The sequence below is a fragment of the Struthio camelus genome, chromosome 4 (genome assembly GCF_040807025.1).
Source record: "Struthio camelus isolate bStrCam1 chromosome 4, bStrCam1.hap1, whole genome shotgun sequence".
In the NCBI taxonomy this organism is placed as follows: domain Eukaryota; kingdom Metazoa; phylum Chordata; class Aves; order Struthioniformes; family Struthionidae; genus Struthio; species Struthio camelus.
In genome coordinates this window covers 75,654,874-75,682,624 of record NC_090945.1, presented here as the reverse complement: position 1 = coordinate 75,682,624, position 27,751 = coordinate 75,654,874, and the positions used below count along the sequence as shown (strand labels likewise).

General features: G+C 39.8%; 1 protein-coding gene across 1 annotated transcript in view; it reads right to left on the bottom strand.

The window, feature by feature from the left end:
• Nucleotides 1-3,422: 3,422 nt before the first annotated feature.
• The window catches only part of CPZ (carboxypeptidase Z), a 39,842-nt gene continuing 15,513 nt past the window's right edge, over nt 3,423-27,751 (bottom strand). Inside the window, exons 4-11 of the mRNA XM_009686195.2 lie at nt 27,036-27,248; nt 24,680-24,876; nt 23,538-23,699; nt 15,500-15,658; nt 10,642-10,777; nt 9,384-9,523; nt 6,081-6,180; nt 3,423-3,989 (exon numbers count right to left, since the gene is read on the bottom strand). Of these exons, the coding sequence (XP_009684490.1) occupies nt 3,634-3,989; nt 6,081-6,180; nt 9,384-9,523; nt 10,642-10,777; nt 15,500-15,658; nt 23,538-23,699; nt 24,680-24,876; nt 27,036-27,248 (1,463 nt within the window). The 3' untranslated portion in view covers nt 3,423-3,633. The remainder of the gene's footprint in view (nt 3,990-6,080; nt 6,181-9,383; nt 9,524-10,641; nt 10,778-15,499; nt 15,659-23,537; nt 23,700-24,679; nt 24,877-27,035; nt 27,249-27,751) is intronic.

The window sequence follows — 27,751 nt, the reverse complement described above, 5'->3', positions numbered from 1 at the left end:
AAGCACTATGAAAAACGATAGCAGGAAGAGTTTTATTACTAAGTGATTTTGACGCTTACAGTTTTTGTTTTCAGATGTTTAGCTTCAGATAGCTTTCTCTTCTTTTCCATCCTTAAGAAAAAAAAAAAAAAGATACTCCTTCCTAAATATGGTTGGCCCAGGACTGGAGAATCATTTTGTTACAGGAGATGAAAATGTTGACAGCTTTATATTTTTCCCCCATTGTTTATGAGTCTTTTTGCTCTAAGAAGTCCTTACAAATGGAACAAACCGACCCAAAGCTTCTCTGTAGTAATTCATGTACACATATACATTGTAATTTATTTCCTGGTACTTTTTATGTGTGTTGTTGATTTTCTCTGCTATATGAATGAAAGAGAAATTGCAGGTATGATACAAGCAGGCATTTCTCCTTGCTTTTTATCTTTGTAATGATGTTAATTAGATATGCATACTTTGACTTGTTGGGAAGATTCATTACTGGCACACTGATGAGGTTCTCTAGACAGCTGGCAGGTCAGAACGTTTATTAATGCAATTGCTTTATGTAGAAAAAGTTTGGCTCCATGGTAGAGAAGACCCCCTCTAAAGAGATTGTGGAGACTAGGAACTTAATTATTAAGGAGGATGTTACAAAAACGTACGTCAATACTGTTCGATATGTGGTTGGAAGGTAATTGAAAAAAATTATGTAGACTCTGACTTAAAAGGAGAGGGAGTCTCATGAACGCACACTATAATTCCTGGAGAGAGAAGCAACAATTAGCCTGACAATACAGTCTGACTGCAGAATATGTCACATGCCAAAGTAATAGTGATTAGCTGGAAAAAAGCCAAGCCAAGTCAATAAGGCATGGGTTAAACATGATGGAGACTGTCAGGGAACTTTGATTGGTTTTCACTTCCACAGTACATTACTTGCACTGACGGGTGGGAGCCCATGGTTCACCAAAACATTTTGGTGTGTGTTAAATCAGCTCCTATTCAGAAAGTGTTTAAATATGCACCTAACTTCATATTGCATTAAACCCTGCACTTGAATGGCTCCCAGATAGGTGCCAGAGGGAGCCCGTCACTGTGTTCATTTTCATTCATTTATTAGACATGCCTAAAGGTCCTATGATGCTTGAATTCCACTACTACTTGCAATCTTTTTAACCCCTTTTTACTGTTTTACTAAACAGAATTTACGTGGATAATCTGAGAATTTATCTGGCTAACCATACAGTTCTTGAATGAAGTGAGAGGTGAAGATGGTCCCCATAATCCAGTCCAGGGCAAAAATGCAATCCAATACTTTCTTTCCCAGGTGAATGTAGAACTGAATCTATATTAATCTTAAATAAACATGGAAATGAATGACACTTATTTTGACTGTATAGAGCACTGTTATTTGGCTGGTTTTGACCAACACTTTCATTTGTTTTTACCTCAAAGCACCGGTGAAGATGTCCTAAATCTAATGTAAACTGAAATGGATTTTTGAGTCACTTAGAGAATTCTCAGTCTTTTCCACTCCCAAGGAGTAATGTCAAAACTAAAAACTGAAAATTTTGTCTCCCAGAAAAATGAAGTAGATGCAGAAGACTGAGGTATACCTTTTCCCAAAATTCTTAGAGCAGCTTCAATGCACTAGAATATATCTGTTCCATACAGGTTGATTTACATGAACTAGCAGAAGTCTGGTCTTACCTTTTTTTCCGCTGGACAACTCATTTTGTGGATGAGAGAGACTGTTCTTGCTCTGTTTCATACCTATTTCACATCAGTAGCATAGGAATACAGAATAGTTGCTTTTCACACCCTCTCAAACACAGCATATCTTTACAATCTGCTCAGCAAATCATCTTGCCACGATCTTGGCTGAGCCTGCTATTTCAACGCAGGACTCAAGGAAAGAAGTACGTTTTCTGCAAAGTCATTCTGTTTTGCTTTTCAGCTGGCTTGGGTTAACTGTGATTACTTGAAAAATTTCCAAATAGCCCTGTGAGAATTTGGTAAATACTTATAGAAGGCATCTCTCTAAGTGTGTGAGACGTTACATGCATAAAAAAAGGCAGCCAATAGCCAGCAATTCAGCATATTGTTCTGATTTTGTCAGCTTTACCACTGTTTTCACAGGATGGTGGCTTTGAGAAAATGATCATAATAAACAGTAGTAATGCCTACTACAGAGAATATAGTCTGGAGACCTTTTGCTCACATATTTAGGATTCAGGATTTCTTCAGCTTGCCTAGTCTAGTCGGGAACACCTATCAATGTGCAGTACATTCACTCCCATATAACTGTTTTTGTTAATGCTAAGAAATCGTTTTCTTTCATTTTGATATAGTTTCTGATCCTGCAAATATTCAAGCACAAGAATAACAGACTCCTAACTTCAGTCAAATTGTAACTGGGAGTAGGGTTCATAGGCATGTGCAGCATCTGGTTGCAGAATTAAGATAATTCATCTCTTGGGTCTTCTTAGGTAATCATAGTATGAGATATGTGCACATGGACTATAGGATTCGTGCAGTACAGGCTCCTTTAACTGAGATGAGGAAACTAGTTTTCAGAAACCAGAGGGTGATCCAGACAACAAATGTAGCAGTTCCTGTAGAAAGTATGTCAACTACAAACAGTTGTCTTATTCACATGCTATGGCATTTAGACAGATGAGGAAATACTGTGAATATATAAAGATCCATTAACCATTCAAGCCAAGAATAGGCTTATGTGTTTCATCAGACTTAAAGATATTTTTTAAATCTCCATAAAAGACAGTTACATCTGACATAGGACCATATTTCATAAGACCACTATTCACCTAGCTTTTCTCAACTATCTTGGAAAAAAAGTGTGTGATATGTTTGATGTCTACTAATTGCATTAACAAGCGCATGGACTCAAAGCAGTTCATAATGTTTTAACATCCTTAGCATAATATGTTCCATTTGAACCTAAGCTCCTCATGCATTATCTCATCTATTTTTCTACTTCATACATTTCCAGTAGTAAAATCATATTACTATTTTTTACTTAATAAATTAAAATAATTTTAAATTATATTAATATTTAAATATCATAGGGGTTAGATATTCAGACTCCTTAGAACACAGTTTTACTTTTTGAAAATCAATGATAATATTGCATGACGGATATAAAAAAAGAATAATCATGAGCTATATTAGAAGAGCTAATGAACTGAGCTTAACATGTTAAAATAATGTATAAAGAGTAGAAGACTTTTCTAAATTTTCCTAGAAGTTGTTTTTAGTATATGTAGTCATTAATATGCTAAGACAAGTATGAAAATGCATTAAAGGACCAGGAATATTTTCCTGCAGGTACTTAGAACCTAATAAATAATGAATGTGATGATTAACTACACGGGCATAAGTAGAGTGCATTACTAAGAAAAAAATACATAAAACCTGGCCTTTGAACAAGTGTGCGCTATCATTTTTAATATATAAAAACGCTTGAACATAGTCAGTTTTGTGTGAAGAGAAAACAGAAGAAGTAAGTGAGCTTGAATTAACATTGTATTTTTCAAACAAAACTGATTTAAATATTGCCAAGAGCAATCATGGCATCTGCAGTTTTGGTGGAAAGGCGGCAAAATAAAGTGAGCGGAGCAATGGCACCATTTAGTGCTGTTTAAGCAGCCACAGAGGTTTGTGCAGGTCTAAAGAGCTGAAGTAAGACCACCACCAGGGCTTCTCCCTCGCCTGCATCGATCCCCCTCGCAGCTCGGGCTGCGCGTGCTGGGCATGAGGGTCAAACAGTTCCAGTGGGTCGTACGGGTTGTACGCGTCCTCCATGGACCTGCGGAGAAGCTTGTTAGGCCAAACCTCAACAGGTCGCAATACAAAGTCTACACGGCCAGCCCGTTTCATCTTGGTGGGCAGGGTGACCCTCTTCATCACCCGGCTGTATCCCACAGCTTGGGCGCTGATTATGTACGTTCCCGGAGGCAGGAGTCGCCAATAATCTCCGTCAGCAGCTTAAAAAAGGCAAACACACAAGGAAGCAGAGCTTAGTTTTTAGTCTTTCATTCTGTATGGATACGTAGTCATATCCACTTGCACTCACAGGGAGCACAAGCATTCAGGGCAGGTCCCAGGACCTAGCCAGGTCAGATTTTGAAAAAAAAGATCACATGTAAACACTTGAACTACGAAAAAGGACTTCACCTATGAAAATCTGACCTTTGGGAACTAACGCAGTAAAATTCACAGGCAAAATTTTCAGCAACTCCTGCATCTGTATCACAAGGAAAGGGAGCTTTCTTTCATGCTGCCTTTCCGGGGGTGTAAGGAATAACTCAAAAGCAATTAAATGAATTGAAAAACATGTGGAACTTAAGAAAGCGCAAGCAGAATCCTATCTGCAATATATATGTCTAAGGACCTAAGAAATCCCTCTTTTTCTTATATTACATTCTATTACTTTGCAGACATCACAGAGCACCAGACTATGGAGTCAGAGCTACAGCTGGTATAAATTGCCATTAGTGTAAAATGGGTGTAAATTTCCACCAGCTGAAGATTATAGCCTGCAGGCAAAAGCAGGGAGTTTTAAAATGGAATATTTATTCTTCATTTTCTATTTCCTTTATTTTGAATGGTAAGTTTCTTAACTCAGTTAATGTTGCACTAATGTTATTTTCTCATGGAATTTCTCAGTCTTTTTTAACATTAAGATTAAAAGACGTTTCAATCTTGTGACATTCTTAACCCCACCTAAAAAGAGAACAAATAGGCCTTTTTCCTTTGTATGTAAACACATTTTTAATTTCATTCTTAATTCTTTAAAGGTCTACTGCCAATGGAAAGCTATTGTCTGGGAAGAAGTTTGCAAGAGACCCTAATTCATGCCAGAGTCTCCCACCAGCCTCAAGAATCTGCATCATCTCCACTATTGTGTCCCCTCCAACGTTAGTTTTTTTGAAAGCTGGAAAGCATCCACTACATTATAAGCTGTTCTAGCTTTCCAAATTGATTTCAACAACTACCATTAGAGCAAAATGTTACCATTCATGTCCTGTATTTTGCACTCGTATAGCATACCCTATTCTCACTGAAATCAATACTATAATGACAGCATTGATTTCAGCGAGAGCATAAAAGCTCAGAATGTTATGACTTGTGAAAATTAACATATTTGCATATGCATTGCTACATGTTTATCAGTCGATGACAGGTATATGTGTAATTCAATGTTCTAATCTTTTTGCATTTGCTATAAGTATTGACAACAAATCACGTATATTTATATATGCTTTTTTCAAATGAGCAAAAAAAGGTTGCTTACTCTCAATTACTGCAGTTATTCAAGCTGCTAAAGTCAGCGTGGAGTCCGCCCTAATGTGAGTGCTTCATGTTTCCAGCGCTTCAACTAACTTTGTTTATCAGGGCTCCATGCCTCAACATGTCGAGTTACATGTGAGTACAAGACGGACAGAGTAGCCTCTATCCTCCCTTCAGAGCTATTGCCACATTCCCCTAAATGTGAAACATATACTTAATAATGAATTTCTGAATTTGTGTAATGACCCATTGTCTTTTATGGCCAGCTGACTCTCTTGCCAGAAACAACTGAGAAATTGTTGTTGGTTCATAGAAAGTGCAGTTATTGTTAGGTGATGTTAGGGTAGGTGTTAGGTTAGGTGTTAAGTTCATGGCACATATGTGACCTGAAGAGGAGGTTATTCATAACGTTTCAAATTCATTCACACAAGGCCTTAGCACACTTACAGCAGAATGTATGCAGATATATATGAAAAGAAAAATGGCAATAATATCAAGGCCTAATTTTACTCTACGCAAAGAATATTTCGCTTAATTTGCAAGAAATGTTACATGCAGATAGCAAAGCTGTAAAGCTAGGTGACAAAATCTGCATGCATGCAGCTACATTAGCTCTGATAGATCTATATATCTATAATACCGTATATAAGACATGCTGTGATGTGTCTTCTTTGCTGTTATTCTAGAAACAAACCCACAGACAGCTGAATTTTCCATTAAGGTGAGGTTTGGCTCTCAGTGCTTTCATCCTCATCATAGGAAAAAGCTCCAGCTAAAAATATTACCTGTGGTGACGTCATGTTGGATGCCCCTGACCGAAATCCGAGCGTTTTTTATTGGGTTGCCAAATTTATCCGACACAATTCCTTTTATCCCTCGATGAACCTGACAAAGCAAAGCAAAGTTACATGGATGTTAATTGTTGTGGAACCTTCTCCTCATCTTCTACCAGGAAACCCATATAGAAAGGAAACTCCTTTTGTGAGGTTCAACCCACTGTGGAGGATCGCAGGTGCTAACACCCCCTCCAGATCACACACACTATTTTTTGAGCTTTGCAGCGGTGATTCTTTCTTGGAAGGAGCTGAGGAAAAGAAAGAGCTGAACAACTGCTTTCCCAGACTAAATATGTGACCACGCATCGAGGGCCCCTTCTGTGCACAGAGCAGCAGCACCTGATCATCTGACCACTGCATTTAAAGAATGTTTTTGAATATCTATCCTAGACCCAGAACCACAAAGAAATGAAGTATTAAGGCTTTAAAAAAAACAGTCTGATACTTTATACACAAAAAAAGGGATCATTGGTGGTATGACTGAAGTCAATTTGGCATAAAGAAATGTTGCTTTAATCTATGTAAAGGGCAAAGTTAAAAGATGTGTGAAATAAGTCAAAATAAGGTAGAATTACTAGTTTTCAGATAGTATCACTTATCAAACAATACGCTGCCATCCTGGCAGTAGAATCAATTAATGTTGGTTGCATAAATAAATTGACTCTTTAGTATTAGTTATAACTGATACTTTTCATTTTCTTCCATCCCATATTAAAGGATCCCAACATGCTTAAAGATAAAACGTAAACCTGATAAATTATCCTATAATAGACAGTTTGTTACTAATTCAAAAACAGAATAGAAAGTGTTTGCAAAACATCATCTATCACCTTATATTAATATTAATATTTAATATGCAACATTTAAAATAGTTGTTAATCATTATCAAAACATGATGATTAATGTTAATCAATGTGTAACATTTAATCTAGTTGTTAATATTAATCCATTAATATTCTGATTTAATATCAGTGAATAGGAATAGTGCAAGGAAATCTTCAGCTACTTTGGACTCCGTGTCATCTTTCTGCTGCCTGTGTGTCACTACATGACAGACTTTCATGACTGCAGTGTGCACAGTGTTTGTCTTCCTTTCTTTACAAGTGGAGACCTCAGCAGCTGATGAGAAATGTGCTGAGTGACATTTTAAAGCATAAAGTGAGTTCTGTCATACATGAAGGTGCACAATGAGCTCACTGTATTTGAAATTTGACACAAAAAAAAAAACAGGAAAAAATTCAAGTTTTTTAAACACTATTTTTTTTGTGTGCAACTTTCAGAAATGGAAAAGCTTTCTCTCGGAAAATTTATGTGAATTTTTTAAATGAATAGTAATTCCATTTCAGGTTTTTCCCTGAATCGCTGTGATTCACTCAAGCTGTCCTCTTTTCCCTCCTTTTTCCCCACCCTCTTCTTTCCCTTATTCTCATTTTTCCTTCCCCTTTTTCCTTTTTATTTGTCACATAAGAAGAAGAATAGGAAAAAAAAAAGCAGTAAAACAATTGAGAAAATATATGTATTTACTTTTCTGTTGGGAAATGGAACTGTTTTGAAAACAAGCATTAAAATATCCAACTTTAGAGTAATTCTTAGTAAGAGTTTGAAAAAAATTCAATCTAGTCTAATGACGATAGTTTTTTATTTAAGGTGAGACAGTGTATCACTGCTCTTGTTAAATACTCGTTCCATATTGACTGGAGCTATTCATTGGAGGACTTAGGTAATACTCAACATAAGGACTTCAAAATTGTCCCTTAAGAACTATTATGATGAATAACTGCAATTTTCTTTTCAGCGTGGACTTGAGGATTTATCATATGGATAGTGGGTAAATCTGGCCAGAAGAGTCATCTCAGACCCAAATTTAATTTACAGTGTAGACGTACTCAAAGTAGAATGACCTCATCCAACTGCAATAATAATCTTGCAATTACAACATGATGGTACAAAAATGACAAAATTGAGATTTCTTTAACAATGTTGAGCTTGTTTTGCATGAGGAAATATAATTTTTGTTTTAGCCCCAACTCTGCACCACAGAGGTTTGGGAGACTGTTTTGATACCACTTCCAAAGGGGAGAAGAGTCAACATTTATGAAAATGAATTCTACTTCTGCGTGTTAAGCCAAGTAGATTTGTATACACACCAAATATCCTGGTATATATCAGAATAAGAAAAGTTTGAATTGGTTATGGCAGACTTAATCCTTATCAGGAATAATTCAGTCATCCTTATCTACAAAGTTGTATTGCTTACTGTCCTGCATTTACTCAAAAAGCTTTTCCGGCATAGACTTCTACAGTATCTCACACTATAAAAATCTTTACATCTTGAAGGCTTCAACTGCAATATATATGGATTTAACCCAGCTCCATTTGGATTCACTAAAACTCATTTTCATCAGACAGCTGTAAAATGAAATGAGTTTCGTGGTCTGTATTGTAGACTTTATTGAATGATGATACTTACCACAAGTAGCAAGAGGTTGCTTAGAAAGGCCATAAAAACACTCCTAACAGTTTTAAATTACTGCATACTCTATCAAAATAAGGCATGACAGAAAGCTAATCTGCTAATGGCTGAGAGAAAGATGACCAACTTGTGTTTCTGTGTTCACTTACTTATTGTCAATGAGCTATTTGTTTTTGCTGAGCTCAAACTTATTATTAAAAGTGACTCTTAAAAGAGATATTTTCAGGTTCACTTACAGTTGCTCCTTTAAAATATCAGAATTCAGGTGGTTGCTAACCACTTTTGTCCAAAAACCAAGCTGAAATCCATGGAAGCAGGATTTCGAATCTCCTGTTGTCAGACAGTGGGGGTTTGGACCAATAAACTGGGATGTCAAAATCAAAAAGTCCCAAGAAGCTTTCTGGAAAGTAAATCTTGTTGGTTTATTTGTCAGGAGACAGGCTGATTCATATTTTTCTGAACAGGCTATTTTTTTTCTGATATTGAATTTGGGGGAGTAGATTCATAATATTGCACAAAGTATTTACAAACGATTCCCTTTCACACTGTTTTCAAGGCCTTTACGGTCCTCAATCTTCATCCTTCCTGCAAGATAGGGAAAATATTATCTGCATGTCCTGATAGACCAACTGAGGAACTGGGGTCCCTGCTGCAATGTGAAGATTGATTCAGTACTATCTCGGTGATAATCAAATGAGGAAACAATAAAGAAAGGAGCATTGATAGAGAATGAAGAAGAAAAACTGTAAGCACGGAGGTTAGTGAAAGCAGAGCTGTACCATTTCCATGTAATTCAGAAGGGAGTCTCTGTTTTCATGCCAGATTGTAAACAATTCTTCCTCCAAAGGAAACTTTTCGCATCCTACCTCCACGGTAATTTCAAAACAATTTGTATGAAGGTAGTTAAAATCTGCCATACCTACAGGTTTAGAAAGAAAAAACACATGAACAACCCGATTAACCCTTAACTGGAACTTTGCTGTTGCACGTAGCTAAGTACAATCCCTGCAAGTGTGGCTAAATATATTGTAAAGAGTGTACGGCCAATATAAAAAAAGTATTCAGCAAATTCAAGATGCTACAAGATTTAGTTCACCTGTGAATTAATTAATGACCATGACACTTCTTTCAGGTAAAAAAATTTTAAATTATTATTCACTGTTTTCAGAAGCAGTGATAGAGAGATAAGGATTGGTTAATCGTAGTAATTGGATAATCAGCACTATCAGAGGTGATTGCCAAAGGTCACCAGCAAAGATAATGACCTTTTGCCATTAGTGTGCTCAGAACTGTTCCTACACAAGAGACATAGAATGTAATTTTCAGAAAAATGTAAGCTGGAGATATTCAAACATCGTTCCCACTTATGCTCTAAAGCTTTCTAAATGCCTAGTTTCAGTAGAATTATCTGGGGATCCAGATGAGTCCTATTTGAAAATAAGACTGAAGCACTTCTGAAAATTTTATGAACACTGATATTTCATCCATGTCAATATTTCAGCAATCCTGAAGAAAACCACATAATACTAGTGAGGAAATCAAATTAGCTACCTAAGCACAAATGAAGGTGATATTCATCTCTGTTGCTGTTTTCCTTAGCACTCTTAAGTAAGACTTTATTTAAAGAGATAGAAAAAGCATCATGAGTGCATAAAGCGGAATGTGAGTCTGGAAGATAGATCAAAATTCATGCTGTTGCTAAGGAATAAGAGCACTGTATTAAGTATTTATTTCCTTATTATCTATCATTTCAGATCTTAAAACTAGAATGACATTAGCTACAATAACTAATTCAACCCTTGCATAACTTGTTAACTTCTCTCAGGTTATAATAGGACTGAATTTCTCCCAAAATATCTGAATATAAATGTTAACAACATACATTTTGTTACTCAAATCCCTTTCAAGTTATCTTTTTGCAAGGCTCTGATCTAAAGTGAACTGAAATGAATAAAACGATTTCTTTCAAAGCCTTGTGTCTCATAAAGGTCATATAGAGGTTTTACCTCACTTGATATGATGGTAAAGTGGTTTTACCTCCAGTGAAGCTGTACCACTCAGCACCATTTATAATACCACCACGTTTCACAAAATTTCCACCGCAACGAAGCTCTGATCGGTCTGAGATGACTGGGTGAGCATCTGCATATGCCTTAGCCAGCATTTTAAACATCTGTAACAAAAAGGTTTGACATATATTTAATATTGCAAACTTTAAGCACTTTGATGTTCAGTCATTAATGTTAACTGTCATTAACTATTCCTCTTACGAGACCAAACTATGAGCCATCCTGCATCCTCAAGAGCTGTGAACAGAGGTGAGCCTCCAGGCAAGGATATCCCTCCAGCAAGTGTTGAATTGTCTTCTCTGCGGTCCTTCTCTGAACTTCAATATATCTAGCTAGAGATGATATTAAATACAGACAGATTCTGCAATATTTAGGTTCCGCTTTATCATCTGGTAGCTCTTTAAGTCCTGGGCTTAAAAGTGGATATTAGCTCTCCCTATTATGTTCTGGTCCATGCTATTTTTACCCTTTCAAAAATACCCTACATTAGCCTTAGCCCAACCAGATCTTTGTAAGGCTGCTGATGTTTAAAATAGACAGCGTCAATTCTCTTCGCACTTATCACTCGCACAAGACAACGTGTCAGTTTGATCTCAGTGACAGTTAATTCTTCATGGGGCAGAAAGCATTCCTAAAAAGTGAAGGACTAGGCTGTGGCGATGGAGGATGTCACCACTGATTTCCTAAGGAGCATTAATACTGATGAAGAGCAGATGAGTCACCACCCAGAAAAGAGAAGTGGTGGATACACGTAGTGAAGACAGAGGAAATAGCAGTGATTTGTAGAGACCATTTCTTTGAATGAGTTTCTTGCTATTTTTTTCTGATGCTAATTCCAAATTTGTACTGCATCTCCCTCTCCCCTCCCGCCCTTTTTTTTTAAATCTGGACCTCATTTGCATAGACTATAATTTCAGGTTTCAATGCTAAAATGATGGCAATTGTCAGATGCTACTGGTTTAGCTCAGCATGTTGCGTAACATTTAAGAAAACATGTGCAAGAAGATGAAGAGTTTAAATCCTACTTTTACAAGAGATCCTAATAATAATGGGCCAACATCAGAAATGACTTAAGGAGCTTGGGTAAACTTCACTGTGCAGTAAACTGTCTCAGAAGTTAAATCCAAACACTTAGCCTCCTAAACCAAATGTTTTACAAAACTTTGTGAATTATCCTCTGTGCAATTTATTACGTTCTCCAAAGCCTAAAGGTGCTTTGAACAATATTACTCCCTGTGTCTACTCACTGCAACAATAAGAATAATTGTTTGCCATTTATGAAAAGAATTGAAGGGCTTATCAATTTTATTTTAAGGTGCTTGTAAATTTTGATAACTAACTCCAGCTTCAGGCTGTCTTATATTTCCAAGGGCAAGCTGAAACTCTTTATAACACCTCTAGCTATTTGCCATTAATGATAGTAGATGTACCTCTCTAACAGAGCCTGAAAGATATGAGGAAAAGGCACTCAGCAGTTCAGGTGGAAGAAGGTAACAGCTTTAGCTTGTCCATCTGAGAGGTCATTGCTTGGGGCTCATCCCTGGAGGGCTCCAGCCTCACTGGGAAGTGTCTGAAACCATCACATGGAGGAGAGGCTGGAGCCTCCAAGGGTCATTATAGGTAAGTTCTTGATCCCTATGCACTGAGAATAAAGCACTAATCCAGACATTTTGGAGTGGATTTTTCTAACACAGAGCACTGACTGGCTGTACTGTGTTTTCCCCTTGACTTCAGAGAGTGAAGAAAGATAAAATATTATTATTGATGCTGCATGGAGACTGAAATGACCAAGTAAAATTTGGACCTAACACTTAGGAACGTTTCTAATAAGCACAAAGCCAGGCTAATTATGAGATCAAGCAGCTGACCAAGGAAGGGTGGCAAACAAAGCATTATGTAAACTTTAAAGAAATTTACCAAAATATTTCTGATGACCAGATGCTAAAAATCCTAACTTCAGATACTTCTGAACATTACAAAATGTTTTGCTCTTCCCTTGATTTTCCAGATGTCTAAGCACTACTCAACCCCACACTGTTAAGTTTCCTTGAAAGTTCTTCTGAAAAGAGATGGATGTTAATTATACGCGTTAAAAAGAACTTTTGCTGACAATAGTTTAGGGACCAGGCCCCCAGATCTTTAATTTCTAAGGGAAGTTTGGGGCCAGTTCTGGACCTTCTGTGGAAGATACTCGCTAACAATTTAAAAAGAGCCTATGTGACTCAGGAATGTTCCTCGGCTTTCCCAAAGACATCTACAGATATTTTATTTCGGATGACCAATTCTTTCTTCTCCTGTTTCACACCAAGTGGCATAAGGCTTTTGTCTGGCCATTAATGCAAGCAAAAGAAGATGGGTAGTAGCATGGAGAGAAAGCAAGAAATCCAAAATCAAGTGAATTAGATTTAAAAAAAGGGTAAAGTTTAAAAACAAGTTAAAATTTGCTCAGAGAGCAATGCATCTATCTACCACTTAACAGCTAAGGTACGAATAGCTATGGACCTCAAAAAACGTACACGTTTTGGCCTAATGCAGAGGAACAGGAAGGAAGAAAATAAATAAAAAGCAAAGACTTCTTGAGACTTTGGTAAAATAAGTCGGGCAGCACTTTTACCTCACTGACTTTCACAGGTTGGGTTTTTTTTTTAGCGGAGTGGAGGGAAGGGAGAGTTTCCATTCACTGAAAGAAGTGAACTCGCCGTGGTCAGTACCTTTCTTCTCCAGTGAACACCATCGTTGGTGACACCTCACAAGAATCACAAAGCAATAGGAGCGCGCTAAAAAAAATCTATCTCCGCAGAAGCCAAAAAATGGGAAAGCTCTGGATTAGGTGAGCTGGACCAGATGCAAGAATGTGAAGGTAAAGTCATGGGCCAGCTTTTAGACTCATTAATCCCACTAAGTACCAGCTCAGGCTGTGGTGCAGGTTAAAAAGGTCTGAAATCTGCCGTGTCTTGGATCAGATGCCAAGAGGATCCTGTTGCTACCGCACATACTCTATGAGAACCATAAGGAGGTGCCACCCAGGTGCATTTGCAACAGTGCAATTGTACCAAGAGGAGCCATCACCAGCTGTTTAAACCTGATTTGAATGTACTTTGCAGAATTTGAGTCTTTAATTCCTAGCCACTAGCTGCACTGTGGCATTTCACCCTGGGCTGCAGCTAAGGGTGCAAATTCGCCTTGTTCTCCTTCCAGGGGTGGATCCACAGGTCAGCAGGCAGAACAAGGGTTATGGCCAGTATAGCAGCAGCTGAAGCAAGCAGCAGTATTTCGGGATGAAGGTTCCCCAGCAGCAGCAACTGCAGATGAGATTAGTTAAATACAGGTCACTTAACCAGTACAGGTTTTGTAACTTTCTAGGCAAAACTGAAAGTGATATTGGTAGCATCATTAAGGTTCCTGTGCTGACTCTTTTGAAAAGCTGGATTTAATTGTGGAGGTCCCCTGCCCTCTCCTGTACATTTTAAACTTTGAAGTTTGTAGTTAGCTTTCTTAGTTTTATAGCTACAGATTATACGTAGCAGCCGCTTCTGTGAAGTCCTGTCTTGCACTGTCGCAAACCAGAGGCACACCTTTGGGCTAGCCCAGCTGTGCATGGGATTGAGATGGAGCGCTTTGCATGTAGGACCATATCATTTCCTTCAAAGCGAACATGCTGTCACTGTCTGGGGTTAATAGAAGGATCCTTCAAATCCCACAAGTGAGTGACTTGGTAAAACACGTGGTCACACTCCTCTGCCATCTAAATGTAAATCACCGTGCCTCTAGCACAGGCTATGGGGTGAAGAAGATACAGGGGAAAATGTAATTCATATATATGAATGTACACACTACTGATTTCCCTAGCCCCCACCAAGACCTTCTGTAGCTTTCATTACCATGCACTAAACATTTGCTCGGCATGCTCTTTACCGTGCCACGTCTGGCCTATTTTACTGCTAGATCATTGTTATGCACATATAATCAATAGCTATTGTACAGCTCAAAAGAAATATATTGATATAGGAATTATTTAATAGTGATAAATATTGAAATATTTAGTAGTTCCTGGTGTGAACTATCTCTTCATAAGAGAGTCATCCAAAAGATATGCTCAAAGATAACTGATATATCAAGTTAAAGAGCAACCTGCTGTCTATTTTCAACTGCTTTTGGCTACATAAAGAACCACTTTTTCTTAAAAAGCCAGAAACATCTTTAACAAACACTAAAAAGCTAAAAAGCTAGCTGCTCTCCTAGTGGGCATGTCGACAATGAATACTAGATTGAGAAAATCAAAGGGAAATAGAAAAGATGGTAAAAAATTTCACAGAAGATTTACAGCGCGTCCCAGATGAGGAACTTTCCAGGGACAGAGAGACAGGAAACCCACACACATTAACTGACCTGGAATAAACGTTACAACGCTGCCACCATATGGCAGCCAGTCTTTTTATTTCTACAGCCCTGGGTTTCAACAGAAAATAACACTGCTGATCAGGCTTGTTCTGCTTCCCTGGGCAATCAGTAGTAAAAATACCAGACCCGTGCCTCTTTAAATGCTTATGTTTAAAGTCTGCATTTTCCCTAACCTACGCCTTGTGGAATCATGTTTGACATCACAAAGCATCAGTAAATCATTACAGATCAAGCTGTTAATGTGACCGTATACTTCAAAGTACATTAAATAGATATATAAATCATATATCTACATATACATACGTATACACATACACATATAAAATCTAAATAAATCCAAGTTTGTTACTTGTTAAAAGAAAAAATTATCATGGTTCCACGTGTGGAAAATGCACGATAGGCTCACCCCACAAAAAGAATATTACCTTCTCGTCAGGTGTAGGTGAGAACATCTTTTCTTCCAGAGGATGCCTCGAATAGTCGTAAGGATAGGTCACAACGAGCTCACCCCCGTGGAGGCTGGCAGAGAGCACAAAAGGGATAGACCTCAGCCACTTCATCACCGCTTTTGTCTCAGGGGCCACCTGAAGCGTAGGGGAAAAAAAAAGCTATAAGTGGTCATGCAACTTGGAAGTGATTCAATCCAGAGCAGAACAAAGCCCAGTAGAGAAGGGAATGTGTCAGAGAGGAGAATGTCAAAGATCCTCAGCTGCTCAACCCCAAAGGTTAACGGGGGAAGGAGCAGTGGTTTGCTTCAGGGAACAAATGCACAGGGCACACTGCTTCTCAATACCCATCAACTAGAGGCAATCGCCATGCAAAAACTGAGAAAAGAAAGAGAAACTTTGACAGGAGAGTAAGATTTTATTGCAATGACACTTTCAGCAGCTCAATGAGTTGATGTCTTTTTAAAAATGTGAAAAATGGTAGCATTGTACCATTACTTGCAAGTCGATTACTTCCTTCTCTAATTTCATTTCTGAATCAGTAGGACTGACCTTGAATGGATAACCAGAATATGGAGATCAATTTCTAATGCGTAGCACTTGCTGGAAATGCATTGTCTCATTCACTATCACTTCGTCTGGGTTCATCAGCAAATAATGAAGATTAATGTATAGAAAACTGAGAAATGGCTGCATTTTACTTGCAGTGAATGGCTACAAATAAGGCGCAGAATTTGACACGCTGACAGTCCACACTGAGTAACAGCTGCTAAGGGAGTGGGGACCAGACTCCCAAAGATACTGACGTAACCAACCCCCTGAAACACAGGTTCCACTCTTTCTAAGGAATAATTTCACTGTCCTGCGCCAGCATTAGTTAATTCATAGAGGCAACAGTGTCATCTGGTGGCCAGTCCTTGCAAGCCCAGACATCTGACCAGGTGCCCTTGTTGGAGGTGATGCTCTGTTAACTTGCAACTTACGAAGGTACGGGTTGACAAGCGAGTGAACGCACAGTGCTGCCAATCTGGACGCTGCTGTACACAAAAGCAGATATACACATTTCAAAAAAAATGAGCAGGGTATGTTATGATGGACTCAGTCCACAGTCGCTAACGCTGCGGATCCCCCATTGCTTTAATTCCACCAGCCATTAGAAAATTATCCAATCAGGATCCTGGAGTGGCTGATAACCAGTAAGAGTGAATTAAATGCCACCAAAGTTTAAATAGTGTAATTTAAACAGCGATGTATAGAAAAAAAGAAAGCAAAAAAAAAAAAAACAACCCTAAAGACCTGTAGATTAGGGTTGTGACAATAGCAACTCCTGTTCTTTGAATCAGTCTTCAATCTATTCCACAAAAAAATCACAGCTTTGGGAATGCTGTGAGTAGCACAAAGTTAGGTACAGAGCAGAAACACCCCTGTGGAGCAATGCTGCACCACTGACATATTATAACTCCCCAGAACAGGGGAAGAGAGCAAAGGACCTCAGGGAAAGCGCAAGTCTAGATAGAATTTTACATATATTAGTGTAATTACATCCCGACTAAGAAGTCACCCCTCTCTATACCTATTCACTTGACAGATGAACACAGCTGCGCATTTATCTGCAAATATCTGGGGTGGGTTAGAGCATTCCTACCCTCAGCGACTGATTGCCCTTTGCCTCCTGTGAGTTGCCCACAGGGCAGCAGAGCTGGCCTGTGGGATCACCTATCTTCTGCTTCAGGGCAGAGCACACTAGTCAGGCTGAAGATAGCTTCATCATCCCCCAGCGAAAATCCCTGGAATGATCTAAGGAGCTAACCACCCACTCATTTCTGACCTTGGCAGCAGGTTAGCACAGTTCAGATGCCGTAATTATTAACTGTTTTACTCATTTTTCCCAGCTTTCAGATTTCTTAGACCTCTGTTCAGTGGTTGTTGAGTCGAACTAGTTTTTCCAGCCACTGTATTTGTTCTATTTGAAAAAGCTGTACCTTGCGTTTGGGTAGAAACAGGAATTTGAGAGAGCTGTAACTGCTATAAGGTTAATTAAGAAATTAGTATTTTGTGGTGATAGTGCCTCCCAGAATTCTGGGACCCTCCATGAATTCTGCATGCCTCTCAGAAGCTGATCTCCTAAAAAAAGAGCTAACATACTGTCCTGGATTTCATGTAGCACATCGCACAGTGAGTCTCACGTTTTAGAAAGCATCACATATTGCTGTGACATGTGCACATATTCAATGGACATGTCTGAAATGTGCAGACAAAGAACAGCCTAATCAGGGATACAGAACACGTACGTGAGAATTTGTCCTTAAAAGCTAACTAGCGTCCAGAAATCCCAGCAACTATAGAATAGCATAAAAATACCAGCAGGTAGGAAAAGAGAGTATGTCCCAGAAAATATGGGCATATGATAAATACACCTAAATAGAAATAGTAGTTTTTCAGCCAGATTTCCACTACGTGAGGCAGGGGGTGGAGGAAGGAATAAAGGGGTAGGGATATGGAAGACCTCAAAAATTGAAAAAAATGTGGAAAATGAAAGACAAAACTGCATACCCTGATGAAAAGAAACCTGGCAGCACATTGCCAGTGCTACGAGCTATAAAGACACGTCAGCACTGCATTCCTGTTGCTCCAGGTAGCCTGAGAAGCAGAGATGGTACCAGAGCAATTTGGTGATCCTCACTCCTTCCTCCCCCTCCATGCCTTATAGAGACTCCTACTCTACCTCCCTGCTGCTTCCCTCTCCTCCAGCACCAACATAACCATTTCTCTTGCACTGCCAGCTAGAATCAGAACCTCCATCCCTGCCAGGCTGAGGAGCGAAATGACAAGAGGAAGGCTTCTCCTCTTCCTCACTCAGCTCTCTAAAGTTTGATTGCATCAAGCCATATGTCCAAAGCTGCTCACTTGTCTCCACAGGGGTCCCCAGGAACCTCTGTTCCCATCCATCACCGTAAGGATGGTTTGGGCTAATGAGGTGAGCTGCGCTAAAGCTGAAGAGCAGGAGGAGCTGCACACTCTGTGCCACCGGCTCTGCTGCAAGTGGAGAGTGGGTGGTAGAGAGGCAATATTTGGCTGCTGGCAGGTGATGAGCAGGAGGGAGCTGCAACGTTTCCGCCTCTGCCAGCCAGATCTGGCAAAGGACATATCATTAACTGTTTGAGCCAAAGCTTTGTAGATCTATTTTAAAATGCACACTGTGATTAGTCGTGGAGATCAGCTCCAGGTCCAAAAATTTTATCTCCCACTAACTAAATAACAAAAAAAAATTATTTGGTTGAAGTGATAATAGGTGTTATCTCCTCTGGACTTTTTTACAGTCCTCACAGAAGTCTTGATACTTCATCCAGAGTCTGGCAGATATGTACACGTGGGAAGCATGTAATAGCCTGAAAATCTCAGGCAATGCCATGGCGAAGAGGCCTCCTGCTCCCTGGCAGGCTCGGGTTGTGCCCACCAGCACCCTCACAGATCAGACCCAGCCATAGTTCAGGGGACACCACAGACCAGGGACTGTTTTCAAGACACAGAACAGATGAGGCTATGCTGGGGGCAGAATCAGCCCTACTTTGAAACAAGAGTCTCATATTTTGATGAGAAGATTTCTGTGTAAGCAGCCTCCGCAATTCATTAGGCAAGGGCACTAGGCAGTTTTACTCAGAGAGCTCCTAAAATCAGTCCCTCCCCCTGATTGATCCCACTTGCTCGCTAGATACCTGCATGACCCACAAGACTGCTATGTCATAGAGCCAACATCTTATTGAAGTGAATGTTGTGGAAAATCAGTAATTTCAATGTCACTATTTTTATCTTAATAGCATTTCAGTGACATCACATACAGTGATTAAGGCTTTGAAATGTGCACATCCCTTCCTAGTCTGGTTCAGCCTCATCAGGAGATATCAGATGCTATTTGTGTCACTCTGGCCTTTGACTATTCATAGACTTTTCCTTTAATGTGGGTTTGTGGATTTTTTTTTCCACTAGAGCTCTTGCTTTTTAGTCAGAGGACATCAGTCTTAAATTATTCATCCCACAAGAGCAATTTAGGACACAATCAGAAAGTAGCTAAATTATTTGGCCATAAATACCATGAATGTCCACTACTCTTTCTAAGCCTGAATCTCATTTGTGTCGATTGTGCTGCATTTAGGCACCATCTCCATGGTTTTCAAAGCTGTTCTTTCCTCCTTTTAGAAACAACTGGAGTCATTTTCCTAAAGACTGTGCAAGGCTCTAGTGTCAGCCCCCAAATCCTGTTTGAATCAAACCAATTTAACTGATTTCATTTTAGCCCTCAGATCACCTATTACAATAATTCACAATAGCAGAGTACAAAATGCATTGTATAGCAAGAGTTATGGGGAGACAGTGAGCTCCCCTGAGTTTATGGGATTGACCAGGAGTTCACTTTCTGTTTTCTAGTCTTTGCACAATGTCTTGTAATACTCAGATAATTACTTTAATAAGTGAGGTAATAAACACTATAAAGAAAACGAAAGGTGAGAGGCTGGTGTTGAAACATAAAATTTAATGGTTTTCACATGCACAGAGCTGACTTCTGTAGTAGCCAAGGGTTCTTCTGCCTAACAAAATTTAAGTTGCTTACGGCAAAGTTCATTTGGCTGTCCGGTAACTACCACTGTAGGAGGAGAAGAACTCAAGGCTGGGAAATTGCTTGCCGCTGACTTTCTGGACCATGTGCGACTGCAACTGTCAGGGAGATTTTGTGTGTGCCATCCGGGCAAACAGGTTCTCTTGTTCTTTCTGCAAAACACATGGATTTGGTGGTGCTTGGGGTGTTGTTGAGGTCATGACCCACTGTTGGCTCAGGAGCTTTCTGAGGTTCCCCGTGTCCTTTGGTGCTATGAGGAATGATTCATCACCTTGTTTCTATTTCCTCTACAAAGGCAAGGAACAGATGTATTTGATACCACGGCAAGCTACCCTCTGCTGAGGCAGAACTCATGGTAGTTGAATGTCAACATTGCCTGGTGCCTGGTCTCTGGTGACATATCCTGGCTGCCAGGCATGCTCCTGCTAGAGCACAGCTGGCCATAGCAGTGGGGTATCGGTGGGAGAAATGCCAGGCTATCTCCATCCAGTCCTCTATAAACTGCTCTGATGTTATACAGTGTCTACAAGGTCTAAACACATGGTTGTAAAAGCTGCCTCTGTAAGCGGCTCCCTACCACTGACAGAGCTCGGAGGAGGAAGTTGGGGGGTTAGAGTCAGTAAATCAGACAGGTTATGGGGACTCTGGGCTGCACAGTAGGCAAAGGCTGTGTGGGACAAGCTGCACAGCTGGCACTGGGCGTTGGCATGCTGGTGGTTCAAAGCCACCTTTGTCCTTACTCACTGGTGCTCAGGCCTTCAACCCTGCACCTCAGGATGCAGAAGGAGCGTGCACAAGGCTGGAGCGCACATCCATCCCTGCCTTCATCACCCCAAGGACTGAGGCACGCCTGGGACGTCCAATCCAAGGGGGCAAGGAAAACCTGCCTGAATACATCCAGGGAAAAACAAAGGCATTTTCCAGGTGTGTCAGGCCCTCACTGGAGCCTGGCTGCACACGACTCAGGAGAGGATACAGTCCGTGACCGAGTTCCCAAAAAACTGTCAGGCTCAGTACTGATGCTGCAAAGGACCAGGCAGAGAGGAATCTCTCTGATAAGTAAGATGTTAAGGCACCATTTGAGTCATTAGTCATCTCCTTATGGAGATGTGCTAGAAACTGCACTTCATGGCTGAGCTAAATAATGTTGGCAAGAACTGAAGTCAGTGTCAGCAAGAAGTTCATGTCTCTGTGGCAGGGAACAAGTCCTTACAAGCATCTCCCCTAGGTAATCACAAACATTACTGTGATGTGGGTCAAAAAGCCTGCCTGATAAAAGACCTGCAATTACACAGCATGACCAACCTAAGCGACAAGAGACAGCACTTGCTCTCAAACCAGGAACCTCGCCAGGAAACGTGACCAAGAGAAACAGGTTCTGCGAGAGGGTCTGAAATACCATAGTGATTCCCAGTAAGTATATATAAGTATAAAGTAAGTACATATACAATATAAAATGACTGTTGGTTTATGATGCATTTTTGATTTAGCACATTCTTCTAGGTAAACATTACTTTATGTTACAAAAGCAGGCAGGTTCCTGACTAACTAATGATTCCATGATTGCCCAGAGAGAACAGGATGGCAGATAATGAACTCAAGTGAGCCGTGTTCAGACAGTTGCTGTGAAACACAGGCATTTCCTGTCAAAGGCTGCGTTTAGAGGAAGGGGATGAAGGTCTCCTAAAAAGAGAACAGGGATGGCTCAAAGCATCAATCCTACATGGGAAAGCAAGCCCTCTGGGTTCCTGAATAAGACACAAGTAGTGAAGCTAGGTCAGAGCTCCCATCTGACATGTCTCAGATCTCCACTGTAAACTGTGCAGTTTCACGCCAGGCTGGAGTCAGCCCATACCATCGGCAGGGCTGGGCCTCACCCTGCTCCCAGGATTCTTCATATTCTTTCATAAACCTTTTATTTGTCGAAGACAATTTTCAATTTGATATCCACACATGGTGCTTAGATGTACAGCCATGAAAACCACTGTGCGCCAGAGGGATGAACTGAACACATATCCTTACTAGATATTTCTCCTAAAACCCCCTTTTTGGACTGTTTTCATTTGGCCTCTGGCTCTGCTTCACATTTCTCAGTCCTGCTTTCCTGTCTGAGGCTCTTCACTCTCCTTACATTTACCAGTGTACTATTAGCAGTCATTACTCAGTCAAAAGCTGGAAATTATTAAGCCTATGATGTTATACAGAAAACTAGTGGCATGAGCTGGGATCTATGCAATAACAAAAATGAAATAAAATAAATTTATTAAGCTGAGATACGTCGAAAATCAGCAGTCTGGTATAATGTGCATTACTGAGCTTTTCTCAGCTGTTCTTATCATTGACATTGTTCTGAGACAGTGAGGTGCTTTTATCCAGATTATACTGCTGTGAAACAGGGTATTAAGGCATTGGGGCAGCATCAGAGATGCCTTTGGGATTTAGACCTGGCCTTATACGAGGTCACCTGAGGCAGAGACAAAAACTGAAGGGTGGGATCTCAAATCTTCTGCTAATACACCAGCTGCGGGAACTATCCTGTTCCCCACATATTTGAGGCTTTGTGCTAGCAAACAGAACTGAACCGGAAAAAGAATTCTGCGTTTAAAACCATGATTTCATGGGAGAAGTAAATAAAAGAAGTATTCTCAGTATCAGAGCTATTGATTTGCCTTCTTATCTTTCTTTTTTTAGGGGAACTAAGTTCTCGTGGGAGTTGCCAGCATCAGGGGATGCCAGTCGGCCAGGGATGCTGGGAGGCCCGAGCTGAGCATCCCCACACATCACGTAATGTAAAGCTTAGTGGGGATGAGTGCGAACCCCTGCAACACCACTTCTGTCCTGCTCCCCACGATGGGAGACAGCAGCATGTCATCCTTCCAGCACTGCAGGAGCCTGAATGGCTGTTTCCATTGCTCCAGCTATTTATGAGCACTTACAACCATCCTTGTTGTGGAAAGCTGAAGGCACATAACTTCACATGAAACCTTTGCGTGGTTTCCAGGGCAGGAACCACTACCGCATCAAATCTGTACAGAGTTTAGTGTAATGAGATCCAAGTCCATAAACATTCTTTCAGCGTATTACCACCATGTAAATCCACGTAAATACCATGTAAATCACTAGTGATAAATCATTACATACTGATGACCCCTGCAAATAGTTGTTATTTTTATTTAAAATAGCAGAATCCAAATTTTCCACAAATCTTCCCAATCGTCTGTGATCCCATCTCTTTGGCCAGACCTACCCCAGGATTTTTTCATGCCAATCCTAAGTCTGTCCAACGTAGTCCTACTTATAAAACCTGATTACCAGAGAATAACTTCAGACCAAGCAGTCTCAGGTTCTTAATTCCTGAGCTGCTCTGTAGGATATGTGATTTATAAAATGTGTAATTCATACCTTACCCCACCAGTAGGACTGTGGAATGGGGATGTGATCGAGGCGTGCCCCACGAATCTCAGCTCTTCTGTAAGCCTCAGACGTCAAATCTGGGAAGTTTCTGTTCAGGTCCAAGTTCTGAGCTGTTTGCCGTCCAATGACCCATCCGTTGTAACCAGCTCCCTAATTTGCAACATAGAAGCCAATCTCAGTATATTCTTCCTTCTCAAAATGTCTCTTTTCAGAAAAAAAGAAATATTTAAAATGTATTTTTATGATCACCAAGGAGAAGTTTTGAAAGGCATCAGAGATTTGATAAGAATGTCTATACAGTTAAAAAAACATATTTATTGATCATTTTTTACCCCTAAGTCACTAAAGCACTTACTAGCGTACAGGAACCGTTTCACTCACCAGTGACGTGACTCACGAGAGGAATTCAGCAGTTTCTTACCCAGCACAGAGCAACATGCAGAGTGTGTTAGAGGAGGAGAAAAAAAACATACAACTGACAGTCAAAGAAAAGATCAGAATGCAATAACCCCAAACTCCTTCTAACAGATATCGCCCACCACATGACCAAGCTCAGAAAAAGAAAGGTCCTATTTCCATGCTAATGGTGCAAATGATAAAAGCGAGGTGAAAAGAAGAGTGTGAGGTAACACATAATAGAAATATTGCTTTCATGTGTCTTCTTCAAACACAAGCTGGGCTCTGAAAACTGTCATCCTTTGTGAAAGCTTGGTAGTACATAAAATACTAGTAATGCATTATACCTGGTCTTCTACAGGAGGAAGAATATCTGTTCCACAGTGTTAAACTACATTTCCTTATAAAGTAATTGAATATACATTAAAAGTGAGTCAGTGGGCATTTTGTTCTAGCAATGATAGCACAGACCACTAAATGAGTGAGAAACTAACACAGTCATTCTCACGTCACAGCATGCAAGGAGCAATAACAGTAAACACGGCTTCAATTTCCTATTTGCTCTGTTCACGTCATGACTGGAAAGCAACCTGCCGTTAGATATGACTGGGATTTTAGCTGTTGATTATTAGCACTTCTCCCACACACAGGACATCCCCTCTCCCTCTGTCCTTTTCCACGGGGAATTTTAGCAATAGGAAGCACTGAACATCTCCTTATTTAAAGTCTTTTACCTCTTCTGCAGCCAGTTCATACCCATCTGGGTTGAGTGATGGTAAGAGATGAATCCTGGTGTTATTAATCAAGTTCTGGATGCGAGGATTCCCAAGAAGATATTCCGAACACAGATATTGTGCAAGATATATTAGCAGCTCTTTCCCAACAACTTCATTTCCATGCATATTGCCGATGTACTTAAATTCTGGCTTGACTGTGAAATACGAAGTAATGAGATGCTTTAATTTGATTACACTTGGGTGGCTTCCAAAAGCAGAGTAATCCAGCTCGCTTATTGATGAGTTAGAGGGTTTTATTTACACTAATTTCATACACATGCCCCTGTAAATAGCACTCCAGCTCCAGATGAATTTTCCTCCGTTTCAGGTCAGTTCAGCAACAATTTAAATAGCTTTCTGGATGTGTGAAATAGACAGGTCCCTACTTTCAGGACCCCAAACCACATGAAGTAATCATTGCAGTTAGCTTCAGCTGACCTCTTTAATTGTGAACAGAGAACGCTGCAAACAGAAACGTCAAGCCATGGCTGGGAAGGAACAAAATACATCCCTGGCACCTGCCACTTACCTAGGGTTTCAATGCCTTCTCTTATAATAGAGTCTAGAAATGACCTGCAGATGAGTAGTCTTTGCGTTTGGAGCAGAAATTAGGTCACGTATGAAAAGTGGCTTTCAGGCTAAATAGCCTTGGAAGATGACAGTTAGAAGCACATGACCTCACAATTCCCTGCAATTATTCTCTCAATTTCCTTTGTTCCTTAGAGACCAAAGGAAAGTAGAAAATAGAAGAGCTTTAGAGACACCCTTTCCTGTATATCCCTTCATCTCCATCTTTGGTCCTGGCCAGCCTGGAGTGCTAGAGCCTCGAGGAGGGCTGGCACAGAACTACTACACCAGCTTGCTCTGGCCAACAAAAGCTCTGGCCCTAGAACGATTTCTACTTTTTTTCCTGCTTTCCAGAGCAGCATGAAGGTCTGAAAGATTTAGAATGAGATGCTAGGTAATGTGTTAAAATACCATCTTTTATCATGCCATACCACAGTTTTAATTTAAGAGGCAAGTATTACTGATTCATAGTGCTTTACTATCAAATGGAGTTACCACCTAATAAAGACACCTGCAACTTCTATTCTTTAAACAAAAAAGGAAGAATTAAAGGGCAGGAAATATGAATACAAATCCCTGCTCTGTTAAAGACGACTTCTGGGATTCTGTGCAAGTTTAAAAGCACCTCAAAATATCTCTCCACCATGCAGGACAGTGTGGCCAACAGTAAACAAAGTCAGCCCCTGTCTCTCCCCAGCAGCACAGCATAGCAATAAGAGGAGCAACAAGCTTGACCTCCGATAATAAGCTCCAAAATGCATTAAGTCAGATTTAGTTCTGTTCTGCTGTGCTGCTGAGACTACTTTGACTCCTGAGCTGGTTTGGTGAGAAGTAACCTGGGGCTCTTGGTGTATAGCAATGGCCCAAAGCAATCCGCCTGGATGTAGGCAAACTATGTTTGAGCTGGCAGCTTATAACTGGAAAATAACACCTAACATTCCCTAAGAAAATTATCTGCATTTTGAAGGATCTAGTACATTTGAAAATCTGGTCCTTGCTCTCTCAGTGATGAATCTGCAAAATCAGAGAATAGCACTATTCCTCTTTACAGAAAATTTGCAAGGACTCCTATCCTAAAGGTACTCAGGTGGTGTGATAACATAAATTCCTGATATTTATCTGTTATATTCTGATAAGTATTGTCTTGACCTGAAGCTCTGTTCCAGAGCATTATTTTCTGTGCTGCATTACCATTTTTGATGCCCATGTCCTTCTGTATCTGAGGTCTTCTCACAAGTTCTAAATAGTTTAGGATGTGAAGCGTTATGTTCACATTAGGCACAAGAATGAATTGTGGGAAGTATGCAGGAACTGACAGTATACTGATAAATACAAGGATATTTCAGATGTGATAAATGATGGAGAGGATAGGTCGCTAACACAAAACAGTCCGAACTTGTTTGTATGCTGACCCCAAGTAAATAAGTCAAACCACTGCACTGAAATACATGCTCATACATCTAGGAACAAGGAATATCAATGGTTGAAAGTGAGGGATTCTGGGAAACTGCAACTGGACAATAATTGCTACAGTGAATCATCAGATATCACTGTAATTCAAGAATGCAACAGAGGACAAATGAATCAATGCTTTTTATGGTTTAAGTGATATCCTATCAAAATAATAAGAGGAGCAACAAGCTTGACCTCCGATAATAAGCTCCGATAATAATCTGTTTCCTTTCAGATGGATAATCTCCTGGAATTCCCTCAAGCAGTCTATCTGATCAACACTGATATAACTCACGCAGTTCATGGCGTCCAGGCTTGGTTGAAAACTCAATCACAAAAAGATCCTTCCCTTCAAAACTACGACCAATGCTGTAAGTTGTTGCAATATTGGAGCATCTAGAAGCAGTCTTCTTCAAAATGCTCACCATTTGGGAGTATGAATGGTGTTTGAACTGAATAAAAGTTGCTGGTAAGTCTGAAGGCAAATCTTCCTCAACTTCTGGTTCTCCTACAAAGAAAAATCAGAATGCAGTGTTTAAAAAACATGGTGCTCAGAAAGAGGATTGTACAAATGCATGTATTTTTCCACAAAATATGATTTTTCCATAGTGGAGTTATAGAAATCACAGCTGCAAACAAAACCTTAAATCTATGTAATACATTCTACACTGTTTATTGTGACATATTTCGCTTGCAAAAAGCAGACTAATGTATGCGCACAATGACAAATACTTTGTGCACTCTCTGGCTGTAATTTGACCCTTGATGCATTAAAAAAAAAGTCTAGCGCATTTCAGTCACAAATGTACAGATTTTTGCCTTTGAATCCAGTGGAACAAATTTTTTTTTTTATGTGATTAAGCTGTCTTCAGTTATCTAGATCTTCTTCCTCTAAACAAAATCTGCCATAACCACAAATGAGATTATTGTAATGAGCTATTAGGTTTGTTAAGCTACCATGAATTTATAAGCACCTAAAAATTTCAATTTTTAAATAAAATATTTTAAATA